Here is a 15,476-nt window from a genome sequence, read left to right on the forward strand (position 1 = left end):
GAGTAGTATTTGCCTATTGATATGACCTGCAGCCTTGGGTATCTGTAAGCTTTTCCTAGCCAGCAGCTTGGTTGAAGTGCCACCAGTGTGCTATGGAGGATGGTGACCTGCTGCGCGACCCACATCGAGGAGGGAATCCTCTAAGCATAAGACAAGCTGCAAGAGCGAGTGGACCACAGCAGGACTATGGACTACTACCCTCACCTGACAGCCCCGGCAGCAGGAGGCAAGCAGCATCGTTCACAAAACAGTTAGTGTTTTGCTGTCACCAGTGTTCCTGTCCTAAGACAGAGGCCTGATTTCCTAAGACAAAAGCAACCACATGCCAGGAATATCAGTTATTAAAATAATGAACATGTATACAGCCTCCAATTCAGAACAGAAAGGAGGGGTACATTCTGTCACACTAATGCTACGTTTCAAAAAGTTTGAAAAGGCACTGTAGAAGTTATAAAAGTCACCCTTTATTTGCAGTAGTATAATTTAAAAAACCAGCTGCTTTTCCTACAAAAAGGAAACTATATTTATTCAGTTTTGATTCCTTCCTTATTAATTCCCTGAGAAAATGACAAAATACTTTAATAAACTTTAAAAAAAAAGAAGTGATATTTTATGCCTTAAAATGCATTAACAAATGTAGACAGGATTCTACCACTTCAAGAGGCACTTCAACAGGAATGTGATCTTTACTATAAAGTATCTAATTTCACTCCTCTATGCCCTTGAAAACATTTTCTGCTGTTAAAAGACACAGCTTTTGAAGGATTACTATTTTTATCTATATACATCTACCCTCACGATTCCTTTGTTTTCAATTTTAAATCAGAATATTTTGTTAACTACTGCGTTTAGGTCTTAGGAGGGTAGTGTTTTATTATCTTTGTTTTGATTAATTTCGTTTGTATCACTCTGCTGTAGAGTGCTCAGGATGTCCTGCTCATAAGGCAATGATGCATACAGTTAGTGAGTGGAATTTTGAATTCCTTAAATTTTTTTACGTGGAAGGATGGAATAAAAACTACTGTAATCAAACAACACCTCTTTATAAAACCATTGTCACCACAACGAAGTAATTAAAAACTCCATTGCCTATATGAAGTAGTCCTTAACTCATATTTTAAATTAGCAGATAGTAAAATGAAATGTTAATTGAAAATGCATTAGCTGAACAGAAGAGTTTATATCATCTAGAAGGTTTTAGGCTAAATTTGTCTTGAGAGATGGAATGAAAGCTTATGTAAAACTTAATGTCTTCTTTGGTATGAGGACTCTCTCCAGGTGAATGGAATCAGAGCACCTCCCAGTGTTGCTTACGTGCCAGCGTGCGAGAAGAGTCACAGGCAAGACCTCAGCTTCAACCCACATTCACTTTCCCATGGGAGCTCATCATAACGGTGACTCAACTGAAAACATGTAAGCTGACCTCTTAAAACTGTTCCTAACAGAACTGTGAGTTTTGCATCCTCAAATAAACAAGTAGTACAGAACACTACTGTTTTACTGATGGGATGTATTTAACTTTTTTTTAAAGACTTAATAATCACAGAGTTCTGGAATATTAAGGAAATTCTAGCTAACATTCAGATGTCTGCCAAATAATAACCCATCAGCAAAAAAAATACGGATGAAATTATGTCTCCATTTAGGCCAGCTGGAATTTTACCAGCAGGGCCAAGAGAAGTCCATGATCATGTAAGTGGTTAAATAGCTTCAGGGAGCTTTGAATGTTAACCAGTGAATGAATTTGAGATAATTCCAAATAATCAAACAGATGATAAATGTGTATTTTTGACAAAATTAATGGCACAATAAATAAAATGATTGCTTTTCATGGGATAAATTAAGGACTATTCTTATATTAACAGTAAATAAGATGTCTTTTATAAAACAACTGTTATGGAACTCTTCTGAGGCAAACAAAATTTTGATAGAAGAGAGTTCTACTTGGTACATTATTTATAGGTGTGCTGGTGGAATTCACTTATTGTCATAATTTTGCCACATCTTTAAGGGTTATGAACAAGATTTTCTATGTCTGCATTTCTTATAGAGTTCCATGCTGCTAAAATCCCTCTTGCTTTTGTGTATTTGAAATTCATTTATGTCCTTACAGATTATCAACAAACTTCTTTTTCTTTCGGTATTTGTACACTGAACAATTCTTGTTATTTCTGGTACGGCTACTGCGTATGTTACTTTTAAAAGGCAGTTCTACCCACAGCATGCATTACTCTTACAGTTTTACATTATTAATACTTCATAACGATGCCTTACCATAACCTTCAATCATGTGCCTTAACACATCTGGGTTTTGGAAATATTGAAGCTATTACATTTCTGTTTATAAGCATTGGCATTCTTAACCAATACACATTTCAAGTACATTTTCAGTCTACTGATACGTGCACTGGCTAAGAAATTTTGCTGATCTAATAAGGAGATGGGAACAGCCTTCGAAGTCAGTGATCCATGAAGTCTCCATACAAGTTTTGACGTATTGGGGAGATGACAGTATACTGAGACAACCCTCCTTTTGGAGAGTTGTAAAAGACAGCACACATATATACACACAGTTTGTCTGTTCATCACAGCTTTTTTATTCTGCATTTTATAGATTTGCACATATTGTTCCAATTCAAAGACCATCTATGAACTTCTATCCAGAAAATGGAAAAGGAATGTGGATTATTTTGCAGAGGCACGTCCTGTGCTACATGAGCCTGTCATAACAGGCAGGTTATTCACTCTGCACAGGACTTCTGCCTGTGGTACAGAACTATGGTTATTTTACCTTACCTCAATATCTGCCTTGGAAACAAGTTTTATCTCCAACAAAGTTATCATTCTGGGCCAAATCAGATTTCCTTTAATCGGTACAGTAAATTGGAATTTGCTAAAAAGAAATTAAGTGAAAACTTTAGGATTTGGCTGCACTATTATACAAAGACCTCCAAATAAATGAGTTTGGTGTGCTTCAGGGAAACACTCCCTCCTACAAATAGCAATGCGTTGGTGGAATTCACTGAAATTTTATTACAAATTCAGAACTCAATGACAGTCTCACTGAAGTTAACCTGACTTGGACTGTTAATCTCAGTGAGAGTGGAAGTGAGCCTTGTATTCTTCTTTCTCTCATTCTGCCTTGAATCGTTTCACCTAGACTGCCATGGAACTTTACCACAGGTAAGCTGCAAAACGTGCTGCAACTCTTTGTGTACCATTAAGATGGGTTGGTCTTCCCAGCAGTTGCTCAAAAAAGCATAAATAGAAAAGGTCAAAATAGTAATGGATTTGGTCCTACTGAAACTGAATATTTTCATATTTGCAAAACTGGTAAAAAAAATAATTTGTAGAGTTTTTATTAGGAACATGCTGTTGCTTTTCTACAACACTTTGGAATACTACAGTCACTCACATTTGCCACAAAAGTGGTAGACAAAGAAAGGTGTATTCAAAGCCTTAGCAGTAAGGAGGTCACAGAGCATCCTATTTTTAATTCTGAAGCTTTTATAACTTAAAAATATATTTTAAAACTAAAAAAACCCACAAAACTGTAGAACTATACTTTTCTAAGAATATATACTGATTTCACTTTTAGATTAGATCCTGTCTATTCACAACCACTATTTGCTTGCACCAGGACAAAAAGTAACTTACTGTTTTCATTGGTTTTCTCATTACTGTGAGAAAATATTCCTGCTCCCAACAATACTGAATACTGTCATAGAATCATAGAATCATAGAACAGTTTCAGATGGAAGAGGCCTCCAAGATCATCGAGTCCAACCTTTGTTCCAGCCAGCTCTATCAACCCCACTAAACTCTGTCTCTAAGTAGAACATCTACTCGTCTCTTAAACACCTCCAGGGATGGTCACTCCACCAATGAACAATACAAAGACTCAGTTCAGGTAAGTCTCCACTTGGCCTCCTTCTCCTCTGGTTTACCTGGATGTTTCTGATTCTTTTTGGAATTCATATAGGAGAATGTAAATTGACTGAATCAAACCTTCTAGTCAAGAAATAGTGGAAAAATTCACATATACACAGAGGCTGTCTTTTAATTTCAACTAAATGAGAAATTGCTTTTTTAAAACATTTTTTCTGTTAGAGACAAAGTGGTACCTAGTGGCCGTGGTTAGACAATCAGCATAGACTGACAAAATTAATTTATAGAAACTTAACTAAACACAAAATTATTTTTTCAAGACAAAAAATGGCAAAGAAATAATAAAGAAATCTGCAAACTAATCTATTAATATTGAGAATCACTAAAAAGAAGCCTGATTTTGTTTCAGAGGCCTGATAAGAAATGTCAAGGAGAGAAAATTCATGTCCCAGAGCATGCATGCTCGCATAAGTTTCTTGAGCTATGGAAGGATCCAAAAATCATGCTCTTTTAGTGACAGAAATTGAAAATTTATTTTCTCTGGTTGGTCTAATTGTCACTGATAAACTTAATCACTGCAGACTTAATATGATCAGGAAAACTTGTGGTGGAATGATTAGCAAAATCCTTCCCTGAGAAAGGTACTACAGTCATCAGGAATTAATCAGGAAACAGAGGCTGTAACTTCATCAGGTCGAGTCCAAAAGAAGAAGCAGCATCTGTAAACTAGGTATATTTTCTAACGTGTAACCTATTATTTGCCATAATACATAGACAGATAATATACTATCTATTATTTGTCAGAATACACATATGGTGATTGGGAAACCTGGGAATCAGACAGGAATTATGCAGAAATTGGTCTGTTGAGGTTATTTTGTTTTGCGTTTAGATTCTGACTTCTTGGCTTCAGTGAACTTGTCATCTGTGATCAGTGAATGATGAGATATTGCATAGTCATGACTTTGGACCTCCCTTCAGCTAGGTCCTTAGCCAGTTTAAGGAGTTATGCAGACTTCCCCAACTGGTATTTCACCTTGCTGTCCACTCAGCTCTGGTAGCTAGTATTAAAAGACACCTCTCAGTATCCCTCGAGGGACAGAAGAGCACTATGAATTAATTTAACTTAGCAGTTCAATCTCTAGAAACTTGCTGCAAACTAATGAAATTACACGGTCAAGCAATGACAGACTTGTGCTACACTTAAGCTACTTTAATGTTAGTTTCAAATACCCAAGGTAACAAAATCATACTTCAAGAAAGGCTTGTTATTTAATGAATCCCTGACAAACATAAAATTGAGGTGTTGTACTTGTATTAATGTTTAGGTAACTTTTACCATTTAGTGTCAGACAGTGGGGAAAAAAGTAGAAAGCGAAAAGACAATATATTTTCCTTTATTTGACCTTCTTTAATTGAAATCTTTGTTAAAAGTTCTGTATTGATATAACTCTTAATGAAAATTTATTTACTTTCCAATGGGTACTTTGTGCTGATTAGGTGAGAACGGATTACCTTCTTTCCTGCTATTTATAACACAGCTAATGATTTTCTTTGGGGTGAATAGCTTCTTATTTATCTTCAGCTGCTTTCCTTGACAGGGACAAAGTCAGGACAAAAAGGTCTTCATTACTTCTTTTGCTACAAGGTAAAAGTACGGAGCTGCTTCCTGTAAATGGTTCTACTTACCCAGGTATTCTCATATGTATGGGTCATATTTTTCATGTAAAGGATATTCCCTGTCATTTTGAAGATTACAATAAAAAGACCTATTCTTTACTATCTTAAATACTAGTGTATTTCTAAAAAGCATCTGGTTTAAAATAGTATAGCATTATTTTGGTTTTATTAAAACACTGCTATGTAACTGCCTTTCCATTTACAGTAGTTCCACTTTCAGGATAGCTGTGTTTTGGAAAAGGTTTAAAATCAGATGAATCATCAGTTCTCCTGGGAAGCTTTGTTCTGCAATAAGCTGCTGGCTCTTTGCCCCATATACAGACATTTTATAATACAGTCATTAGGATAGTTCCTATCCCTGTCATATTACAAAATTAATGAGTTCTTTTCAATAACTTTACAAAGCCCATAAGACATGACATACCAAATCCTTCCTGTTTTACTTAAATAGTGAGGTTTCAACCTCTAATATAGATTGGTATTTGCAGGATCACACGTGCAAAAGAAAAGTATCAGCTTTATAACTGATTTCTGTTGTAGAGTTTGTTTGTCATATGTTAGAAAAGCAGCTGTTTCCTGATTTTTTTTTGAAATCTCCTCAAGCATTTGGCGTAAAGAACTAGTGTTTCCTGTAAGTGCAAAGTATTATCCTGTTTCTCTTAACCAGTACAATATACTAAAACTACAATGAACCCATCTGCATTTAGCTTTTACATAAGAAAATATTTTCATAAGAGCCATATGGCTCTTCACAAATTTCTGATAACAGTAGCAATGACACATTTGTAATGGGATGTCCCAGTGCAATTCCATCAAATCAGAAAAAAGCATAATGGAAACATGAGACAGATTTAACAGTAAAAGCATGCTTACCTTCATATGTTCCACTTTCTAAGAGAGCACCACTTTTCTCCAATTCCATAAAATCTTCAACAGTGATGAAAATATAGTCCACACCAGGGACTTCCCCCTCCTTATGTGGCCTTGTGGTGCCTATTAATAAGACAAAAGACACACTGTCAAGCACATGACCTAAATGTAGAATGATCTCTTTGAAAGTTTTGGAACGTTGACAAAGTAAACCATTTATACATGTTATATAGCACATCCTTCTTGTGAGGACACCTTTCAAAACCATATAGCTACATTTGTTGAAGCTGACAGAGGTATATGAGATGCATGTTTAAGACCTGATATTCTTTGGATCCATATTATTTATTCCCACTAATGAAAATGTGTCATACTGCTATTCTTTTTCTGTTACTAGAAAGACCCTCAGTGAGACCAGGCATTCAAAGGTAACACAAATCTTTGATGTGTTTTCTATGGCTTCAAGCAAAGCCTCGTCTGCAATTAAACCTCTTAACGATATTTTAAACATTTATTTAGTATTCAAAATCATAAATTGTAAGTAAACCTGTAAGGGTTATATTCACATGACTTGTTTCAGTGCCATAAGTAGACTTGATAAATGGTTAGGCTTAAGGGACTGAGTGATTCAAATCACCTGCTAACCATGCTGTCAAACTACAAAGGTGCTCATATTTAGTTATTGCCTCTCTTGTCACCTCTGGATGACAGACCTCCATAAATGCTGACAGGCAATATTTTGTACATGCTGAGAAGTAACTCAGCTTAGCTAGCAGAAGTTCAGATGTTAGCAGGGGAGCATCTGAATTTGACCTAATTTCCTAATGATCCAGATTATTGTGGTCACGCTATCCCTACTTTGGCTGAAACCACTAAATAAGTCTCAAAACTCCATTTGGAAATAGAAAATTTTTTAAGATCCTCCTCAGTCTCAAGAGTATTTGAAACTTCTTAATCAATCAATTCTTTATCAATACTGTAGTGATTACATCACACTCCCAGGGTTTGGTTTCAAGACTGCTGACACTGGGAAGTTGCGAGAAACCAGATTTTCCACTTCCTGGACAAAATTTAACATTATAAAATTGTGCAAAAGACACTGTCTCTTCCTCAGTTATTAATGTATCGTGACTCTCATATTATGCAGTAGTGATTCAGATATGTCTTCAGGTTAGCTAACAGAAAATTTATGATTTCATCTATGTTTTTATGTCTTTTATTCAGACATCTGCATTTAAACCTCTTGAACCTTTCTGTGTGACGTTCACTGTAACATGAAGAAAACTAAGTGTAATTGTCTACAATAGGTCTCTGTGGGATGCCTCAGATATCCATGTGAAGCTAGCAGATATCCAAAGGACAAAATATCTCTTGCATTGCCCCAAGTGCACAAAATAATCCTTTGCGCTGCCCAAAATGCAGCTGTCTTAATCTCGTGCAGAATCCCAGTCCATATAGCTAGATCTAATGGAGACTTAAAGAGCACATTAGAAGTGCAAGGTTCTCTCAGTGACAATAACAGGACTCCCATGCTCTCAGTGATTCCTACTGGCAAGTGCCCAGCTTTGCCAAAGATGGCCTTCAGAGTTGTCCAAACTCCTTGCTGTCAGTGGAGACATAGAGACATAATGCCTGAGAAGCTAATTCAAGCTAATAGCAGGAATATGGTTTGGTAAATCTATAACACACGTTCCCTCATTTATCTGATTCCGAATCCCTTTTCATCTCAACTTTTAAAACAAAACTCATCTTATTTGGCTGTTTATTTCTGGGAATTTCATGTTTGCAGAAATCGATTTGTTAGGATTATTACTATTGTGTTTCGGGGATGATATGGTTAAAGCACTCAGGCACTTGGATTGTCTGTAAATATGTTGAATTTACACCCCATGGAATAACTGACCCCTGGGGATGCAGCAGCATCCTCAAAGATCTCCAGCCCTATGTGAATGTGAGAACTGTGCAGAAGCACAAGGATTCTGGCAAGCACCTCAGCTCCTGGAAGCTCTGCTAAGAGTGCAGGAATCAGATGTTTGAACTGCATGATCTCTCCTGAGGTTTTCACTCCCAAAGTCTATTGACAGGAATTGTATCTTCCTCATAAAACACTTTGGCAAATCAAGGTTATGTTACGCCTAGATATGTCACAGGGAAGAAGCTGGCATATTAGATGAGTACCTCTTCCTTACTGTTTCTTCAATATTTTTTTTTTTATGTAGCCAAACTAGGATCACCGAAAGTTTATAAATGAAACAAAAATACAAGTTACATAATATGTGAAGGTGAACCCTTCTTTGAGTGGAAAGTTGGACCAGATGACCTACTGAGCTCCCTCTTAATCAAAATTTTCAATGATTCTATGATATTAAGTGTTAATACATTGCAGTTTGTTTTAAACACATGGATATTCAGGAGTCATATTCATCAGGGATGACTGTAAAGTCTCACAGGAGGTCCAACAACAGATTCAGTTATCCCTGTGCTTCTCTACTTTGGTCATGGTCTTTGGTCAACTTGCCTAGAAAAGTGTAACAAACTAGATTCCAGATTCTGAATCCCTCTCTTAAACTGGAAGCTAAAGACTTGATCTTTCTGCCCTTATGTGGCTTAGACACATTCTTTCAGATGTGGTACATGTATGATAATGTTTGCATATGACTTGCACTATGAATTGAATATTCTGCCTAATCTGCTTCCCCTATTTCAAATGGAATGCATGGTCCAGTTATAGACTGGTTCTGTATTCTTAACACCCAGCTTAAATTTAGCCTGTCCTCCAGTCGAATTGCTCATCATCTATCCCCATGTGTAGGGTAGCCATGAGATGCCCTGTATTTAGAGCTGCAGATGTAGTAATTATCTTGTCCTATAACACCCCAAGATTTCAAATAGCTCCTATTTTTCGTCAAGGTGAAACTAATGCATTTTTGTGGCCAGAACTCCACTTCAGAATCATCAGCGTGCTAGTGTACATAGCAGCCTCTTAATTTAGTCTCCGTGAATCTGTTTCCCACTGATTTTCCTAGGTGACTAAATAGCTACTAGCAATTCTAGAGAATGTTTTCCTTTCTCTGTTTCTCTTACACCCCATGGTGTCACTAGGTATCCCAGTATGGAGATGAGGAATCATTTTTCCTGAAAGCTGAATCGAAATGGGCAAATTACACAAATGAATATTCTTAAGGAAAAGCAGATTTTCTACAAAACTTCTTGCCAGTTCTACCTATACCTGCTATGACTCCTACAATGCCAGAAGATAACATTGTCACTCAGATGGTAACATGGAAGGTTCCACCCTTTTTTCTTATAATCCTTAGGGAGCCTGCTCCAACAGCTCTGCATTGTATCATATACTGAGGGTTGTACTCCTATAAGATATGAACTACTCACTTCCTTCAAAAAATGGAAGAGCAAAACATGATCACTAGTTGCATATATTCAGGGTGACTCCTACCTCAGGTACAGCAGTTTCCATCCCCACCAGAACTTTACTGCTCTTGATAAAATCTCACTGAGTCCCATGTCCCTCCTGCTCTGTTCTCATTCCCTCAGCCTGGAGGATCTGAGACCTTGCAAATGGTTAAAGCAATTCCTTGGCTAATGGAATAATCAATAGTTATTGCCTCTTTTACTCCTTCACCCTGGAGAAACTGAATTGCTGCTATTAATACTTCTGCCTTCTTTTATACCTTTCTGTAAGCACCATAGGGTTTGCAATGTGCAGGTTTAGAGACTTGGAGGTAGTTACTGGAGAATCTTAAACACCCATCAAGATCTGAACATTGAGGTCTATATATAGGAGTCTTCTAGACCTTAGGAAATTTTTCTTTTTCCTTGCTTTTAAACTAATGCAGTTACTGTTCTTAATAGATTTTGTCTCGAACTACATCATACAGACAGATAAGCAGGACTGAAAGCTATGGTGATTCAAATCTTAAAACAAAGGATTAATTCCAAGCCTCATATTTTTACAGAAACACAACACCTCTTGTTAAACAGCATCAAGGCTTAATAGTACACACTTGCTACTGCTTATAATATTTAGCCTTTTATTAATGTAAAATGAAAATAGGAACCCAGTTACCATGGTAACATACGAAAAAATAATCTTTGAATTCCATAATGAAAGAACACGATACTTTTAGATCTTGCAGGATCAAAACCAGCAAGGGATATTTGCACTATGCATATTTATGACAAATGCAATCTATTGTCACTGTTGAACAGAAGACACAAAAGGAGTCGCTTGCAAGTAAGCACAACCAGTCCATACAAGCGAATGCTGTCACACAGTGTGCAGGTACCTTAGAAATTACAGGAGCTTGGTCTACAAAATCCAGACTGATAGTGACCTTCTTTGATTTCATGAGCACTGCTTGCATCATTCATCAATTTACTCTCAAAACCAATATTAAGGTCATTCACCGAGCAACTACTTTGTCTGGATTTATAACTTCAAGATGGATAGTTGGTACAGTTTAGAGATATTTAAGCTATGTGGCAGATTTTTTTTTTTTTTTTTAAATAAAAAAAGACCCTTTGTCTTTGCACCTGGTTTCTTCTGTTCTACAAGGGAAGCATGGTGATTCACCATACTTCAGTGCAGGCTTTCCATGCTCAGTGTTATGTTATATGATGGTGCTGTGTTTCTGGAAAGGAATTAGGTGCTGTTTACATAAATAGCCTTTGAAAAAGCATTTTTCTTTTAACTGAGTATATACACATACAAGCATAAGTATATATAAGTATATAGAGAGAGTATATATAAATAACCACATATATATATATAAGCACCTGAGGGTATTAATTTAGACTCCTAAAAAATCTTTACAATGAGTAAGAAAAGGAGTGTGTCAATTTAATAGCAATAAACTATTTTTGAAATACTGCTTATATGAGCTTGGGGGACAATAAATAACATTTAACATGTCAGTTGTGCAGATTGGAAAAATGATGTTCATGTGGCATTCAGTCCAGATTCCCATTATGAGTAAAAAACTATAGAATTATGGACCCTGGAAGAACTCTAGGGTTGGAAAACTCCACACCAGTTTGTACAGGTAGGAGAACAACTAGGAATTTATATATCTGTTTTTTAATCTCAGCATCCAAGCACATAATTAGAACATAATACTGCTCATTTGGGAACAAGGTGCTCAGTTTGACTTTGAAAATATTTCTACTTCTTAGAAGCACCAAGTCTTCACAGTCTCTGTCCAGCTCTGCTGCTTTCAAAAGCAGGAAAGGTGCTCTCCCAATATTTCTTCTGTTGCTAACTCCATGTAGTGATGCATGATAGGAAAAGAGGCAAATTTATTTATGTGTCAGCATAGGAATATGCATGTTAGTTAAAAATCCCAGAACTATGACAGGAAAGACTCAGAAAGGTGTTCTGTGCTTAGCACTATAGATACATTTCCAAGAACACTTCATCCCTGCACAGTAAATAATCTGTATTTTACAGTCTTTGGCAGCACTACAAGGATAATATCACATGAATAGTGTTCCTGTACAGTCTATATGATGGTCAGGAGAGTAGAAGTAAAGGCCTGAGTCCCTGCATGGTCCAATACCTACTCCCAGACTCTATGCACAGGTTTTAATGCTCCGAGCTTGTCAGCATATTATAAATATTTATATTATTATGTTTTTTAATTGCAAGGGCAAACATGGCACACCTCTTCGCTATCCAAACACCTTCACAGTTATTTAGCTGATTTGCATTTGGACTCATAGGTTGGTTGCTATTGCATGAGGTAAATACAAAAGCAAAGGTATGTCTTTGCCACAAGGATTTACAGTGTAAATGAAAGGCACAATAATAACCTAGCACTTTTTGCAAAATGATCTTCTCCTAAGTTCATTTTCCAAATGTATGGAAGCAAATAGGACCTTATTTTGCTTATTCGTTCCAAATATAACAAAAGATAAAGATTAAAAATCCTTTAATATATAAAGCCCTTTTATTAGACATTCTACTGAAAATCTGTTCTGTAATTCTGCTCAGTACAACAGCTTGTTGTGGAAAGTGGTACGCCAGGCTGTCATGCATTACAGTAGCTGGAGGGATCCCTCCTGCAGAAACAGACTGCTAATCTTTAATAAACTTCAGTTGAGCCCTTGGTACGACCTTGTATACACTTTGCCTTAGAAAAATTCAACAGTGTTTAATTAGCTCTTTTGTTTGTTTGCCAAATTACTCTGGGACACTATTACTGTGAGGAACTGAAATGTATGGGAAATTATACCTATCTTGTCAAATTACTAACTGCATTAAGCAGAGAAACACCACATTTGTCTTGATCTACTGAATTCCCAGCTGAAGAGAATAATAAACATAATTTTCAAGTAAAGTGATTTTAGATGTACTACAAAGCAGGAAGCTTCAAATGTTTGTGATACTTCTCATAACAACAACAACATAAAACACAATGGCATAACCCCTTTCTTGCCAAAGGTCACGAAGAGGAAAAGTCTTTTGCTCTTTCCAAGTGTAAAATACCAGCAATTTCTCTAATGCACCCCTGTAAAAATAATTGCAGAAGCAAAGGAATGAATTCCAGATTCCTGAAAATATTTTTCAGGTGTAATAGTTTCAAATTGCATTAATAAGCAGGTTGTGATGCTGAGATCTCTAGGTTAATCCATTCAAACGTCACTAGCAAAGGTGCTAAATGGTCTACAGTGAGGCAGTCTCAGGCATTTAGCAGTTGCTGAGTTGTGAGACTGCAGTATTATTTGCAATATTACCTGTACACAGAGAGAAAAATCCAACACTATTTGGAAGAAACAGTGTGGTTTTACTACCTCCAGGATTTTCTGACCAAGTTTCAGTAGAAAGGGAAAAGCACTTAGTTGTACTTCATCACAGAACTAATAGTTTCATTTCTGGGTGTTTAATTCATGTGAGTTATAAGGAAGTGTTCCAATCCCTGTGCATCATCAGTGTTCACTGATACTAGCAGAAATAATGGATTAATTACATGGCTCAATCCAGTGTCCACTGAAATTAGGTGGAGAATTTGGATCATACCAAAAGAAACCCTTAAAAAAGAAAAAAGCTTGACCCATATTTTTAACAGTTTCTAGTACACCTCTGGGACTAATGACATTGTTTGTTATGTTTTGATTTTTCCTGAAGAAGTAAAATATAAGATTGTGAAAAGCAGTCTTAAGGGACTGTGTACCAGGTTGTAGTGTCCATGTTCTATAATACCACATAATTCTTAGGACAATATATTTTATATTTTAGAGTGCAAAACAGAGTCAGTGATTTCCTGGATTTGAGATCTACAATGCACACAGTAGCAGATAAGCATGTCCTTTATGGAAAGAGTATGCATTCAGCCTGTAGTTCTTTAGATTTTCACTTTTTCTAAACTTGAGACATACGCATTAGGTAAGCTAGATAAGCTCCTGCCTGGTGGTTAGCAGGATTATTACACTCCAGATGCATACATCCTTTAAAATCCTTTTTTTTTTTCTTTTCAGATTCAACATACATTCAGTAGCTTCTGATTAAACACAGCCTGGGTTTTCTATTTGTTCTTCTGGTTTCATGCAATGTTGCAGACACTGTGCAATGTGCATAAAAACAGCCCAAAGATAATTTATGCATTTTAAAAATTAAGTCTTATTGAAGCCAAACAGCAAAGTAAAATTAGGAGATGGGAATGACACTGTTCTAGCTGAGAACTGCTGGTAGAAAGGTTATATATTTGTTTATTTGTTTATTTATTTGGTTAATTATGAAAGGAGTACAGGAACCAGCAAGACCAGAGAAGAAATGCAGCGTAAGAGCTTCAGGCTGAGACAGACACTTGAAGACTTTTCTTTAAAATAAACTGTGACATATTCAGAGCTACCCATTACACCATGCGGGGATTTGATCATTGCACTTTCATGCTGTTATCCTGTGACAGGCATCGATACACTGAGTGTTCCCTCTACAAAGGTACGCGATTATCATTGTCTGGTAATCGCAGCATGAACTGGGTCACTTTCCTGCTATTGGTGAATTCCTCATTAAGTCTGCAGAGTACTTTCTTTTTAAGAACATCTCTGACCCCAGTTTCATTACTAGCACAGCATTTGAGCAAATAAAACAACTTTTTTTCATTATCTTTGCCAAGAGAATCTTTCAAGATGTTAACAATAAACTTGAGAGATAAAAGCTAATAACAGAGAAGTGTGAATACTTTGTGTCAAATTGAGCACGGAATGTTGCAGAAGATACTTGTAAAAACAATCAGAGAAGCTGTTGCTAATGCAGGTATCATAAACGCTTAAAATATGTTCTACATAATTCCTGGAAAATACCAAACTGGGAAACTATGGGTTTTCTGGGATTTGGAAGTGTAGACCTTACAGGGGATAGCCAAGTGCCTGAAGAAATCTGATTTCCAGTGCTTGAAAAGTGAAAAGACGAAAAGAGGGAAGACCAGTATGAATCATTCTGGATTCCATATTATTGCCTCAAAAGAGTGTGGTTTTTTGATTTTGTTTGGTTGTTGTTTTGGTTTTGTTTGGTTTGTGGTTTTTTGTTTGTTTGTTTGTTTTTAATAAGGCAAGAATTAGTACCAGCCATGAAACTCTAATTGGGATTATCTTCAGAAAACATGTTAATGTCTTTGCAAACACTGCTGTGTCCTGGTTTCAGCTGGGATAAAGTTAATTTTCTTCCTAGTAGCTGGTTAAAGCATGACACTCTGCAATATATCCCAATATCTTTCACGCTTATTACAAAACTAAAACACTGCATCAGCTTTCCAAATAGACAGGAAAGCGAGCAGTGAACTGCTCTAAAGAAACACTTAAGAATGGAAATTTGAAAATCTGATAATAAATGGATGGTACGTTGTGGTAGTAGGAAGCTGGGGGTTTTATTTTGGTTAATTAAGAACTTATAGAGCTAATAAATAATTAATAAATTCAAAGATTATATTTTGTGCATGCTTTAGACATTCAGTGTTGCTCTTTTATAGTTTTCCACTCTTTCAGGTAAAGATATAAACTAAACGACGATTTTGGAACGCAAC

The 15,476-nt window shown here is 36.3% G+C and overlaps 1 protein-coding gene across 4 annotated transcripts in view; it reads right to left on the bottom strand.

Moving 5' to 3' along the window:
- The window catches only part of MAGI2 (membrane associated guanylate kinase, WW and PDZ domain containing 2), a 764,770-nt gene that overhangs the window by 299,587 nt on the left and 449,707 nt on the right, over nt 1–15,476 (bottom strand). For all 4 annotated transcript variants that reach the window (XM_086474407.1, XM_086474391.1, XM_086474398.1 and 1 more), the window contains exon 3: nt 6,442–6,561. In XM_086474407.1, the coding sequence (XP_086330533.1) occupies nt 6,442–6,561 (120 nt within the window). The remainder of the gene's footprint in view (nt 1–6,441; nt 6,562–15,476) is intronic.

Source organism: Leptosomus discolor, chromosome 1 (genome assembly GCF_034619465.1).
Source record: "Leptosomus discolor isolate bLepDis1 chromosome 1, bLepDis1.hap2, whole genome shotgun sequence".
Taxonomy (NCBI): Eukaryota; Metazoa; Chordata; class Aves; order Leptosomiformes; family Leptosomidae; genus Leptosomus; species Leptosomus discolor.